The 13,192-nt window shown below is 50.1% G+C and overlaps 1 protein-coding gene and 1 pseudogene across 1 annotated transcript; one reads left to right on the top strand and one right to left on the bottom strand.

Annotated features, from left to right (window-relative positions):
• Positions 1–1,540: 1,540 nt before the first annotated feature.
• On the bottom strand, positions 1,541–3,745 carry LOC112886695 (L-type lectin-domain containing receptor kinase IX.1-like). Its single transcript, XM_025952665.1, has one exon. The coding sequence runs from the start codon at positions 3,700–3,702 to the stop codon at positions 1,660–1,662; it is 2,043 nt and encodes a 680-aa protein (XP_025808450.1). The 5' UTR covers positions 3,703–3,745; the 3' UTR covers positions 1,541–1,659.
• Positions 3,746–8,524: 4,779 nt separating this feature from the next.
• On the top strand, positions 8,525–9,289 carry LOC112884336 (annotated as a pseudogene).
• The last annotated feature ends 3,903 nt before the right edge of the window (positions 9,290–13,192 follow it).

Here is a 13,192-nt window from a genome sequence, read left to right as displayed (position 1 = left end):
AGCTACCTACTACAAGGATGCATGCTCTCATTGGCAACGAAGCAACAAAGCCTGCCCGGACCAAAAGATTTCTCAAGATTCCGAGAACCAGCGGATATGGATGGCACGAAGATAGTCCCAACCAAGAAACTAAGTGATAGTGTCTATAGTATACCATATCACTTAAGAAAGAAACTATAGCTCCCAAGTCCCAATGCACAATATCTAGTTGTGACAGAATCCAAATGTTCAGACCCCAGTTCAACAATGTAGAGGCACAAATAATCATTAAACATCCGAAAAGTTAGTCACAGGCATTTTTTACTTGCTGCAGTTCTGTTCCGAACAAGATTGGAACTTGTACATCACAAAGATCACCAGCAATTTGCTTCCAATCTGTTGTCACAATCCTTCTTCCAGATCAAACTGTCCCTCACAATCTGACTTGGCTACACAAATCTGTAGTTTTGGGGCAAGGTCTCTGATTGAACTGATTGGCAACTGCACATGAACTGATTGGCACCGCACAACCCTGTCTTGTGGAAAGGTTCAGATTAAGTTTCAGGAGGACACTCTGCCTCTTAGCCTGGCCAAAAGTGTGTAGACCACCTGAACTTGGTGGTCTTGAGCTACCGGATATGACCCTGCAAGGATACGCCCTCAGAATGCGCTGGCTTTGGTACAGTCGCACTGACCAGAACACACCGTGGTCGTCGTTGCCGCAGAAGTCCGAGATTTTGGTTGAAGCAATGTTTGCTGCTTCCGTGACAGTCGAGGTAGGAAATGGCATGCGTTCCTACTTCTGGACAGTCCGAGAACTGTGCGTGGCACAAGGTTCAGTGAACAATGGTTGGGCTCTGGATATAACAGGTGCTTTAACGGTCCAAGTCATCATTGACTACCTGCTAGTTTGGGACATCATCCGGCAAAGCAATGTTACTCTGAATTTGGATGTCCAGGATAGGTTCAAATGGAAATGGACAGCAGATGGTCAGTTCACAACCGCCTCAGCTTGCAAGGCATTCTTTAATGGACAGCATGCACTTCCTGGGGCAAAGGTGCTCACCAAAAGAAGGGCACCGGGTCGTCGCAAGTTCTTTCTCTGGCTGGTCATGCATGATCGCTGCTGGACCGGAGCCCGTAGGAAGAGACATAATCTACAGGATGAGGACAACTGCACCTTTTGCGACCAGCACGCGGAGACAATTTCCCATCTGTTATCGGGTTGCGTCTTGGCCAGAGAGACCTGGTACACAATTCTTCGTCGGTGCAACCTGCAAAGACTCACTCCATCCTCTACGGCTCTAGACTTTGTCGACTGGTGCCTGCTCTCACGCAAGCATGTTAGGAAGGAGTTGAGAAAAAAAGCGTTTGATTCTTTGGTAGCGCTGGTGACATGGTCAATTTGGAAGGAGCGTAACCAACGCATTTTTCAAAAGAAAAAGCTGACAGTAGTCAACGAGTTGATCGCACTGATCCTGGATGAAGCTCCTGATGACCCGCGTTGTAAAAAGTAATAATCTATTTTCTTCTTAATGCAATGATACGTAGCTCTCTTGTATTCACGAAAAAAAGTGAATCTTGCCATTAAGAATATAAAAAAAATCCATAGTAGATACTAAAATTCGTCAGAAGAAATTTGATGCTACATTCAGTCTGTTGCAAAAGCACGCTCTGTGGTCATTTCAGCAAGGTAGATGTCTCTGTCGTGCTGCTGGACTGGGAGGTGCCGGTGGTGGCGGCGCTGCTGCCTGTCGCCACCGAAGATGTGTAGTAGACAGCGTCAGGTGGGGGCATGTAGGTCGCCACCGGCATCCTCGTCGGCAGGCTCGGCAGCGGCGCCTCGAGCCGCAGCACGTTGACGGCCTGCCTGATGGACGGCCTCAGGCTCCGGTCAGGGTGCGCGCACCAAAGCCCGACGATCATCACCGTCTCCACTTCCCGGCCGTCGAACTTGCCCACCAGCCGCGCGTCGGCGGCGTCGAGGATGGCTCCCCTGCCGTAGAACTCCCACACCCATTGCACGAGGTGGACGACGTCGTCTTCGCCGTGGCGAGACACCATTGGCCGCCGCCCGCAGGCGATCTCCAGGAGGACGACGCCGAAACTGTAGACGTCCGACTCGGCGCTCGCCCGGCCGGTGATCATGCACTCCGGGTCCATGTACCCCATGGTGCCGGCGAGCACCGTGGTGTGCGAGCCCCGGCCGTGGTCGACGAGCCTCGCCAGCCCGAAGTCGCCGAGCTTGGCGTGGAAGGAAGCGTCCAGCATCACGTTGCTCGGCTTGATGTCCCTGTGAAGAACGCACTGCTCCCAATCCTGATGCAGGTAGAGCAGGGCCGATCCCAGGCCGACCACGATCTCGTGCCGCAGCGGCCATGGCAGCACCGTGTTGCCGCTGGCGCTGCTGTAGAGGTGGGTGTCGAGGCTGCCGTTGGGCATCAGCTCGTACACGAGGAGGAGTTGCCCTCCATCATGGCACCAGCCGATGAGCTGCACCAGGTTGCGGTGCCTCAGCCGGCTGATGATGCTCACCTCCGAGGCGTACTCCTTCCTCCCCTGCTTCGAGCTCTTGGATACCTTCTTGATGGCAACGTCAAGGTTCATCTCCTTCAGGAATCCTCTGTACACCGACCCGAACCCGCCTTCTCCGAGCTTATGGTCGTCCGAGAAGTCGTCGGTGGCAATTGCGAGCTCGCCGTAGCGAAACCGCTTCGGCCCGGTCCCTTTCTCGAAGTCATCTTGCATCTCCGGTTCGTCGTCGAGGAAGTCGCCCTCTTCAAGCTCCCGCTCCATCGTCTGCCGAACGCGCTTTCGCCGTCGGCGGCAAAGGAGCCAGATCGACAGACCCAGACCGATCAATAATACACCGGCGACAGACAAGCCGACCACTAGTTCTGTGGAAACCGACGGAGAAGGCGGCGTTGGCGGCGACACCGGCGGTGGCGGCAGCGCTGCCCGGCGCGGCGGCAGGGTGATGTCGAAGGCGCCAACCTTGTACCTGACGTAGCAGCTGTACCCCTTGATCGCACCGCCGGTGTTGTTGGGGAACCTGTCCCTCAGCTGGTTGATGTACGTGGTGAGGCACCAGGAGCACTGCCCCGCCGTCAGGTCCCGCGTGCACTGGGCGAGCCCGTACACCGCGCCCGGCGACGGCGAGCCGGCGAGAGGCGCGCTCTCGTTCGCCAGGAGCAGCGGCGAGTCGGCGGCCGTCTTGGCGAGCTGGTTCATCAGGCTCGAGCGCGCGTCGTCGAGGCTTGCCCGGTCGACGGTGCCGGACCACGTCACGTAGAACGCCTCCCGTGGGTTGGCCACGGCGAAGAAGTTCGTGTCGGCGTAGCGGAGCACGCACGCGTCGTACGCGGCGCTCACGTTCCGGCTGCCCGGGCACACCGCGGTCGCGATCCCGGCGGGCGCGCCGGCGACGCACTCCCGGCACTGCGTCGCGTTGCGGTCGGCGTAGCACATGATGAGGCCGAACACCCGGTCGGCGCCTGCCCCGGCCGTGCCGTTGTAGAACCAGCCGTTGTCGCCGGCCGCCGCGGGCAGCCTGGACAGGAGCTTGGCGAGGTTCCTCTGGTACTGGCTGCCGTCGGTGTAGTTGTCGCTCGTGGAGCAGGTGGGCGCGAACGGCAGCACGACCTTCGCGTCCTGACCAGATGCCACGGCACAGAGCGAGGCGAAGGCCGCCGCGGCGGCGAGGAGGAGACGGCGGGCAGCCATGGCCGCTGGCCGGCCGGGCACACCGCGCTTACTATTCTTTGTCACCTTCTCTGCTTCATTGAGAGGCGTTGCTCTCCTTCCAGGTTGTGCCGCCAGCTGATGAATATTTTATCGTTGGGTTGGGTAGGTGTTGAGTTTTCCAGTTTATGACAGAGAAAAGGAATGGACTGCATTGAGATCGTTCAGAACTTCAGCCGAGAATGACTTTGACCCTTTCAGAGGCAGCAGTCAGCATGCTGGAAGGAAGGGCAAGAATTTCCGGCACAGTTCAGATGGATTAGTTTACAAGTTAGAAGGGTGTGGTGTTGGGAATATACCGATGCTGGAAGCCTATACTTTTCCTCATATCCTACTACTATTCCTACTATATAGCAATCGTCTCAAGCCAGAAAAAGTCTAGTAACTGTTGGATTTAGATCGAGTGGATGAGATTCATCAGTTGATGCATTAAAAGATGCAAAAGATCATGCAGTTGAGACATAGCATCACCCATTACTCTTCTGCTTAGATTGTGCCAAATGGAGGAACCAGTAGTAGGTGTGGTATGTTGTGTGCTTTTGGACCAGGTCCAATGCCGCCCGTTTGCGTAATCCACAGATGCCGACCTGCTTTTGTTTGTTTTGTTTTGTTTTGTATTTTGAAAGGGCCGTTATTCAGACACACGGACAGATGAACGTTCAAAATCGTCATGTATTATAGGATCGAGATTACATTTATTTCTGGCAAATCGTTCTGGCTGTCAGGCTGAGTCCAGTTGAGTTGGAGGAGCTCCTAGTTCAGATTCAGACACGGTGTGCATGAACTTTTTCAGAGCTGTCAACTGTCATGCTAAGAAAAGCGTTCGGTTTCTCAGTCGTCCAGCCGCGTCTGTGGGCAGTGGTAGGTTTGGAAAGGAAAGCGTAGGCGCGTAGCCGAGTTGATGTCTGAGCGCGCCATCAAAATCGTTCCTTGTCGAAGAAACGGTTGCTCTGACTCGCCGGCCACCATCAGAGTTGACCGTGAGATCATCAACTGCAACGTCAGTTTTTTTTACTGTTGGATCACAAGGTGGCAAGATTTTCAATTGTGTCAAGATGACGAGACAACTGCCAGCAGAAGAATGTTTCAGAGCTGTCACATTGAGAGAAATGGAGAATGGAAAACGATGTCCTCTTGTTGCGAGCTTGGTTTTGTTTTTCTCCGAAGAACAGATTACTCTGACTTCGTCGTCGTCAGTCGTCGCCAGAGCTTATCAGCTATGAGCCTTCTTGAATTCAAAATCTTCTTCATGAATTCCTGCCAATTTTGGTTACAGTTTGACAGCTGTGAGCCTTCTTGTGCTACATGAATGAATCCTACAGTACAGCTTGTCAGCTGAATCGAGGCCTGATTTCTGTCCAGATGCATCTGCATTCCTGATTGACGGACAGGAGTGCTGCTTGGAGCCAAAGATTTGCCAACCAAAATTGCCATGTAAACTCGTGCCAGCCCCCTGCAGCCCCAGCAGGAAACGAGCTGCCGGCGGCCCGGTAGCGGCGCACGGACACGGCGAACGCCTCGACCGTGGCGCGCGCCGCGTCGGCGCTGGTGGCCTGCCTGTGCAGCGCGCCGAGGAGGGCCTCCTCGCCGGTTCTCGCCGCGAACTCTGCCGCGCCGGTGCCTGATGGCCAGCGTGGCCAGCCTCTCCTCCAACCCCACGGCCAAGTCCTCCACCTAGGCGGCCAGGGACAGCTCGTCGGGCGCCGGGACGTGGTCGCGCCCCAGCGACGCGGGCGATGCGGCCCAGGAACCCCGCCGCGGCGCCGTGTCGGGGTGGACGAGGTGCTCCTTTGCCTCCAGCCTCCGCAGGCTCTTCGGGGCGTGGACAGGAGGCGGCCGCCATGGTGAGTGCGGCGGCGTCCGCCAGACTCAACTGTTTTAGGGGCTGTTTGGTTCGACGCCTAACTTGCCGCAGCCTAACGTTAGGCGTGCCACACCTCGTTAGGCACCCGTTTGTTTCGCAGCTAACCGTAGGCACGCCGCAGAAGTTAGGCAGGCCGGCACCCCTTCGCCTCAAAAAAAACGCCTAACGTTCGGCGATCGAAACAAGCGCCGCACTCCCCGTCCACTGTGTCGCGCCGCACTCCCCAGGTACGATCCCGTCGCGCCTCACCTCGTTGGGGAAAAGATGGGGGCAGGGGACGGCGCAGCCGGTCGACGGTCGAGCCCTCTGGTCGGCGTGTTCGCGCGATGGGGACGATAGATGCGGCGGCGGCGGCGTGTTCGCGCGATGCGGCGATGGATGGCGGCGGCACGACCCGGCAGCCGCGGCAGGGGAACCGTCAGCCGCGGCGGGAGTCAGGCGGCGGCGGCTCCGCGCCATGGCGGCGGCGCATTGGCCGTGGCGGCGGTGGCCCGCAGCTGCTGCGGGAGGCGGGGCAGGGAGGTCGCGGATCCGTGGCGGCGGCGGCACCACGGCACGAGCTGCAGCGGGGAGATAGCGGGCGCCGCCATGGCGCGGGGCTCCGGCCAGAGGGCCGCCGCCATCGCGCGGGGCTGCGGCCAGAGGGGTGCGGGCAGAGGGTCGCCGTGGGCAGTGGCGAGGGGCGCCGCGGGCGGTGGCCAGGGGCGCCGCCACGGCATGGGCTGCGGCCAGGGGCGCCGTGGGCAGCTGACAGGGGCGCCGCGGGGCTCGGCCACGGCGTGGGCTGCGGCCAGAGGCGCCGCGGGGCTCTGCCATGGCCGGGGCCGCCCAGCTCTGTGCGCCGCCGTGCAGTGCCTCCATGGATTTGCTCCAAATTGCTTCACTAATTTTGTGGCTTTTACCTTTTTTCAGGGATTACTGAGCAGGGATTATTGAGCAGGACAATCTATTGGAACTTCTCCAAGGTATATTTTCGTTCCTCTACTTGTATAAGCATGAGTTGCATGCATTCTAATTAGTTTATAATTTGTATAGATGGGTGAAAAAATGCTGTATCTTGAGTATTGCTATTATTATGAAATTCGAAGAAGAAGGATTCTTATTTGCATGGCAATCTGCGTTGTTATGTTATGGTACAAGTTGCAAGAAAATAGATTGTCCAGGAGGTACATCAAATATGGTTCTTTGCTAGAAAGAGATTTAGAAAGGGAAAGGCGTCTCAACCGTTTGTATAATGGGACCGAGGCTAATTGTATTAGTGAGTTGCGTATGCGTAAAGCCGTTTTTCATAGGATATGTGACCATTTAAGGTCTCGTGGGTTGTTACAAGACAGTATGAACGTCTCTATTGAAGAGTAGCTTGCTAAGTTCATGAAGTTTGTTGGCCATAGATGGACAAATAGGTCGGTTGCCTTTGAATTTTTGCGTTCCGGAGAGACAGTTAGTAGATACTTCAATGCTGTTCTAGATGCTCTATGCATTCTGTCCCGTGACGTCATTACCATAAGAACCATCGAGACACATCCAAAAATATCCAACAGCTCAGGAAGATTTCACCCATACTTTAAGGTAACATATACATATGTAATTAGAATTTAATCTTATATTCGTTAATTTGTAGTACCTACTAATAGAATAACTTTTTTTTATTTTTCCTAAAAATGTATAGGGGCTCTGGATGGCACTCATATCCTAGCATCGGTTCCTCTATGCAGGATAGGTTTAGAGGTAAAAAACACTATCCAACACAAAATGTGTTAGCTGCCGTGGACTTTGATCTTAGGTTCACATATGTCTTGGCTGGATGGGAAGGATCAGCTCATGATTCCTATGTGCTACAAGATGCATTGTCACGCCCCTCAGGATTAAAAATTCCATAAGGTATTTAGTAAAGTCATAAGTGATGCCTAGTGTTTTGCCTTAAAAAATATTACCTAACTTTAGCTAAATCCAATTGTAGGTCACTATTTTCTAGCTGATGCTGGTTACGCTGCTAGACATGGTATATTACCTCCGTATCGAGGTGTTCGGTACCATCTTAAGGAGTTTCAGGGGACTAGGCGACCAAAAAATCCAAGGGAATTGTTCAATCTTCGTCACTCCTCCCTTAGGACAACTGTTGAGCGGTCATGTGGCACACTCAAAAACAGATTTAAGATACTAACAAGTCAGCCATTTTTTCCTCTTAAAACTCAAGTAAAGATAGTATTAGCTTGCTGCACTTTGCATAACCTTATAATAGACGAGGGTCCTGATATTTATGTCTATGATGATGAGACATGGTTTGCAACTCTTCCAAGGAGCAACCGTTCCCATGGTGATATGAATATAGACAACCAGCTGTGGGCAAATATGCGCGATCAGTTAGCCCAACAAATGTGGGATGAATGGGATCGAAATTGATGTATTTGAGCCCAACAAATGTGCGCTTGTATTCGGATCTATGTACTTGTATTGTGTGTTTGTATTTGGACATGTGTGGTTGCATGCAGACCTATTTACTTGTATTGGATGGTGTATTCAGACCCTGTGTACTTGTATTTGATGGTTGCATTTAGTTGCTATTGATTAGCTATATAAAGCGGCTGTATTCAGATCTTGTTTTGTTGCATTGCTATATTTTTATTTGTTGATCTTGAGTACAGATATGGTTAAAGGAAAAGAGAAAGAAAAGGTTGAAGGTGATGGCTCCGCTCGTGAGAGGACCATCACTTGGGATGATGATCAAACCAAGTTTATGTTTGGTTGGTTCATTGAGTTCATAAAGGATCAACATGTTGGTTTTAAGCTTAAAAAACAGCACCACTTCAAGTGTGCAGAAGCATTGAATAGACAATTCAATATGGGGGTAAGTGCTACCCAAGTTGAGAGACATCTGAGACACTACAAGGAAAATTGGAAGTTTGTTGCATCAGCCTTAGCTAAGAGTGGTAACACTTTTGATGCAACAAGATCTATGGTAATTATCTCTGAATCAGACAAGGCAAAACTACAGGTGCTCTCTATTTTTCAATGTATTTTTGTTAATATTTTACTGTTTTAATGTAATTTAGACAACTAAGTAATATGTTACTTTGTGCAGGTTAGAGTAAGAATGCTCCTTTCTAAGCCTATCAAATTCTACAATGAAATGCAAGAATTGTTCCGTAACAGCAATGCAGACGGTTCTCTTGCTATGGATGCCGCTAATTGCATGAATGACACACAAGATGATGAAGACAATGACTTGAATGATGACAATGCAATGACTTTTCAAATTATGCTCAACCTCAAGATGATCTAGGTGATGATTCTGACACTTTGCCTTCTCCTACAAATGAGCAAACTAGCTTTTTATCCCAAACTGGCGATGGTAGTTCATCTAGCTCTGGAATGAAGCGTCATAGAGCTGAGGGTAAACCAGCCAAGAGAGATGTGAGACCGAAAAGTCAGTTGTCAAAAATAGGGGATACGATTGCAACTACTTTGGTGACCCTTCAACAAGAACTCAAGAAGCCGGCACCGGCTCCACCACATATGCCTAATTCTGATGCTATCTTGTGGCAAAGGCTTGAAAATATGACATTAACTACCGATCAAAAGCTGATGGTGGGAACTTTTCTAGCACATAAGGATCAAAAGGGTATGCGTGGTTTTCTATCCGGTTCAGCTGAGATGACATTTCAATCATGGGTATTCAAATTTCTCAGTGATTCGGGGCTGTAATTCCCTATGTGCTTGACTGCTATTTTGTTTAAGTGCCAGGTGATATATGTTTCAGTTCATACATTATTACTTTCATTATTTGCACTTTGCTAAAATGAGCTGTTTTGCATTTGTAGACTCATTCAAGAATTAACTGAAGGTGGATGGTGTTAATGACGGCACTTCTTTTGATTTTCTTTTAGGCTGATATATGACAGCTAATGAAGATATATGGTGATGCTCACATATAGTTTCTGTAGCACTAAAATGATGGTAGTATGGTGCTGCTCATATAGTTTCTAGCACTAAGATGATGGTAGTATGGTGCTGCTCTAGTTTCTGTAGAACTAAGATGATGATAGTATGGTGGTGCTCACGTACTTTTGCTAATGGTACGATCTTTTGTGGACAGTGCTACATTAGTATCCAACTTATATGTTATTTGAATTGGACTATGCTGGACAAGAACTCTGCTCACATGCCTATTGTGTAAAAGAAAAATATTTGGGTTGCTTTGTTGTTGTGACCTTGTGTCCATACAGTGCAGTTTTTCATACAGTGGAGTTGTCCATACTCTGCTCAGAACTTACGGTGCTCTATGGAACCTCAAAGGAGAGAAGGGAGCCAAATTATATGGCGACATGGCAATCTCTGACCATGGTGTTAAATTTACAATTCTCACAAATGACAAATATGTTGCAGCAAGGATCCGTGACATCCAATAGCAGAAAGAAATGACAACTAAAGATTATAGAACCGAGAATGTCAGATAGATGAAAGAAGCCATAAAGAGAAGCGTAGAACTAAACAGATCATCCACCTATTAACGAAGGAGGAAAGGAATTAAGTGACTTTTAGGTGTGGTAGCAAAACAAACAGCTACCACACATTGCCTAACTGTAGGTGTGGCAGCCATCCAAACTGCTACCACACTTTTTTTCTAAATGCCTAACTTTAGGCGTGGTCATGAACCAAACACGTACCTGAACTTAGCTACATTAGACGTGCCACAGCTTAGGCAACAGGCTAACCTTAGGCTAGGCGAGTGAGGCATCGAACCAAACAACCCCTCATACATTTACATAAAACCCCCTAATTTGGATCGCGGTTAAGAATCGCGATCCAAATATTTACATAGAAACCCCTAACTATTTTCAAAATAGCCACTCTTGTGCTCCTGCTACCTTTCTGCCATGGCTCCTCTCCCCGTGCGCCGCCATGTCGTCCCCGCCGCGTTCCCTCTCGTACTCCATCTCCTCCCGGATGCTGCTGCTCTGCGCGGCGACATCCCGGCGTCCGAGGAGCGAGGAGCTGGCCCTGGCTGCCCAGGTGGAGGACGCGGTGCGGATGGAGGAGAGGATGGCTACGATGGCTGGCAGGCTCCGGCGAGGCTGAGTTCGCGGCGAGGAGGTGCTCGGCGGCGCGCTGCAGAGGCAGGCCGCCAATGCGGACGCGCGGCGCCGCGCCACGGTTGAGGCGTTCACCACGTACGTGCGCCGGGTACAACCCTGTCCTTAACTCATCAAGTTTCAGAGTAAAGCACGGCACTGCATCGCCCATATTTTCCTTGCCAGCATATATAGCTGAACGGAGTTGACGCAGCATGCTGGCAAAAAACCGTAGTCTCTCAAGTTCTGGAAAAAGATGACACACGAGACAATTGCAGCAGAGATGTTCTCATGGCCATGCACGGCGAGCTGCTGCTGCTGGCGTTGCTTGGCACCATTCAGTTGGTGGTGGTGTGCCGGGCTGGCTTCATTCAGCCGTTCAGAGCTTCAGATGAGGATAGGGAGGATGACCCTTTCAGAGCCAGCAGTCAGCGTACTGGACTGGAAGGAAGGGCAAAATTTCCGGGCGGCACAGTTCAGATGGATTCGTCTACAAGTTTCTGTTTAGGAGGACTGAAAGGGTGGTGCTGGGAAGTTACGTGCACGAGCCTATACTTTTCCTCCTACTATTCCTATCCTAGTACATAGCAATCGTCTCAAGCCAGAAAAAGTCTAGTAACTGTTGGATTTTGATCGAACGGATGAGATTCATCAGCTGATGCATGAAAAGATGCGAAAATTTTTGCAGCACCAAACACTAGCGTTCATCTGCGTTCTTGCGTGCGCATCCCGAGGTTCGCCGGCGATCAGAATCCCGGTGAACTCCAACATCCTCCTTTGTTGCCAGCTTGGTTTTTTTTTCCCAGAGCAGATTACTCTTGACTTTGTCGTCTGGATAACTGACAGTTTTTCCTTCACCGCTGTCTAACAAGATGGCAAATTTCCAATTTCAAAGTTCGTGGCAGAGTTTTCCTTTACAAGATAAAGTTTGAGCAAGTCCACCGTAGCATGCCTATCTACAGCGTACCACGTCGACCGGCGGCTCGCCAGGTTCTGGATGGTGTAGCCTGCGCCGGCAGTCGCTATATGGTTGGAGCTTGGAGCCGCCGCACCCGACGCTAGCTGTAGTGCTCCCGCGCCACCGCTGTCCGGCGGCGCCACCGCCGTCTCGCCGTGCCGTAGCCTGTAGGTCGCTACTTGGGTAATCACAGATCAGACATGAGTGTTTCAGAGCTGTCACTTTTCTGAACAAAAAATGTTTCAGAGATGTCACTCTGTTGAACGAAAACGTTTCAGAGTTGCCATGCTGTACTCAACGGCAAAAAAAGGAACGTTTCTTAGTTGTCTCGCCACGTTCTTGCGTGTTGGTCAGCGGAAGTGTTGGGACGCCGTGATGTTTGTCGGCTTGGCACCATTTTTTTTTCCGAGAATGAAGATGGCAACATTTTCAGCCACAGCAGCCAACATGATCGAGACATGCATGCTCCAGTACTCGTAGAGTAATAGTGAAAATATGGAATCCAAGCGCCCAGTTCAGTTCAGTGCTCACACTTCAGACTCTTCTGTGATCACTATACGGTTAACAGAGAAGCAGCTTAGCGAGTAACAGATAGAAGCAGTTTGATTGTCTCCGCGTGAAGAGAAAAAATAAGGGAGATGAAAAAGGAAGAATGGGCTGGGCCCAAGATTGAGTATGTTTTGGCCCAAAAAAGTTAAGGGGTTATTTTAGGTTTTATAAAATCTAGTATTTTCGAATTTCTACTGGGTTGGGTTTTAGAATACATTTTGCATTCAATAAACACGTAATGCAACTAGGAAGCATGGGTGCAACATTTCAAGATTACAAATAGTCAAAACAGTGTAAAAAGCTTACAAATTATGACCAAACTCCAAATTTGTTGCATTTTACCACTCCTCCCATGCTAACCACTACCACCAGGCACCACATATTACATAAAACAGGTTCATCGATTGAACTGAAAAATTGTGAACCGGTGATTTGATCAGTTCGGTTCAACTAAAAGACTTGTCATGCAATGGACCGATGCAAATCCGTCAGTTTTATGTTAAACTAGTGAATCGGTGATTGGTTCGATGTTTTGGATGGTAGTTTGGAACTCAAGACAATAGACTATTGTTGTGTTGCTACGTTATCCCAACCATTATTTCATATGTGATATGCTTAAGTGGATCTTATTACATATGATAGAAAATTTTTATATTCTTCATAAATATTATAATAAATAATAAACCAATAGTTGGATCGGCGAACCAGTAGAGTGTCCATCTTTTATTCTATGCCACCAGATTTGATGACGTTCCCAACCTTTTATTTACAGCCGCAACCCCATAAATTCTCTGTAAACCTCCAATCCTTGAATATACCATACCCTCCACCCCCCCCCCCCCCAACCGAATATGCAGCGTTGGCGCAACAATTCAGGACTATAAACAAGTCAAGTTAGTGTTGGTGTTACGTTTACAAATTAGGACTAAATTGCAAATTTACTGCAATTATTTTTAAAATAGGGCATTAACCACTCTTCCCACGTTAACTACTACCACTAGACCAAAACGGAATTGCCTTGGCAGCCAA

The sequence above is a fragment of the Panicum hallii genome, chromosome 3 (genome assembly GCF_002211085.1).
Source record: "Panicum hallii strain FIL2 chromosome 3, PHallii_v3.1, whole genome shotgun sequence".
NCBI lineage: Eukaryota > Viridiplantae > Streptophyta > Magnoliopsida > Poales > Poaceae > Panicum > Panicum hallii.
The sequence above is the reverse complement of the archived record's forward strand: the minus strand, read 5'-3'. Positions and strand labels throughout refer to the sequence as shown.

Coding starts and splice junctions, on each gene's coding strand:
- LOC112886695 (XM_025952665.1), bottom strand. CDS start 3,702: ATGGCTGCCCGCCGTCTCCTCCTCGCCGCCGCGGCGGCCTTCGCCTCG.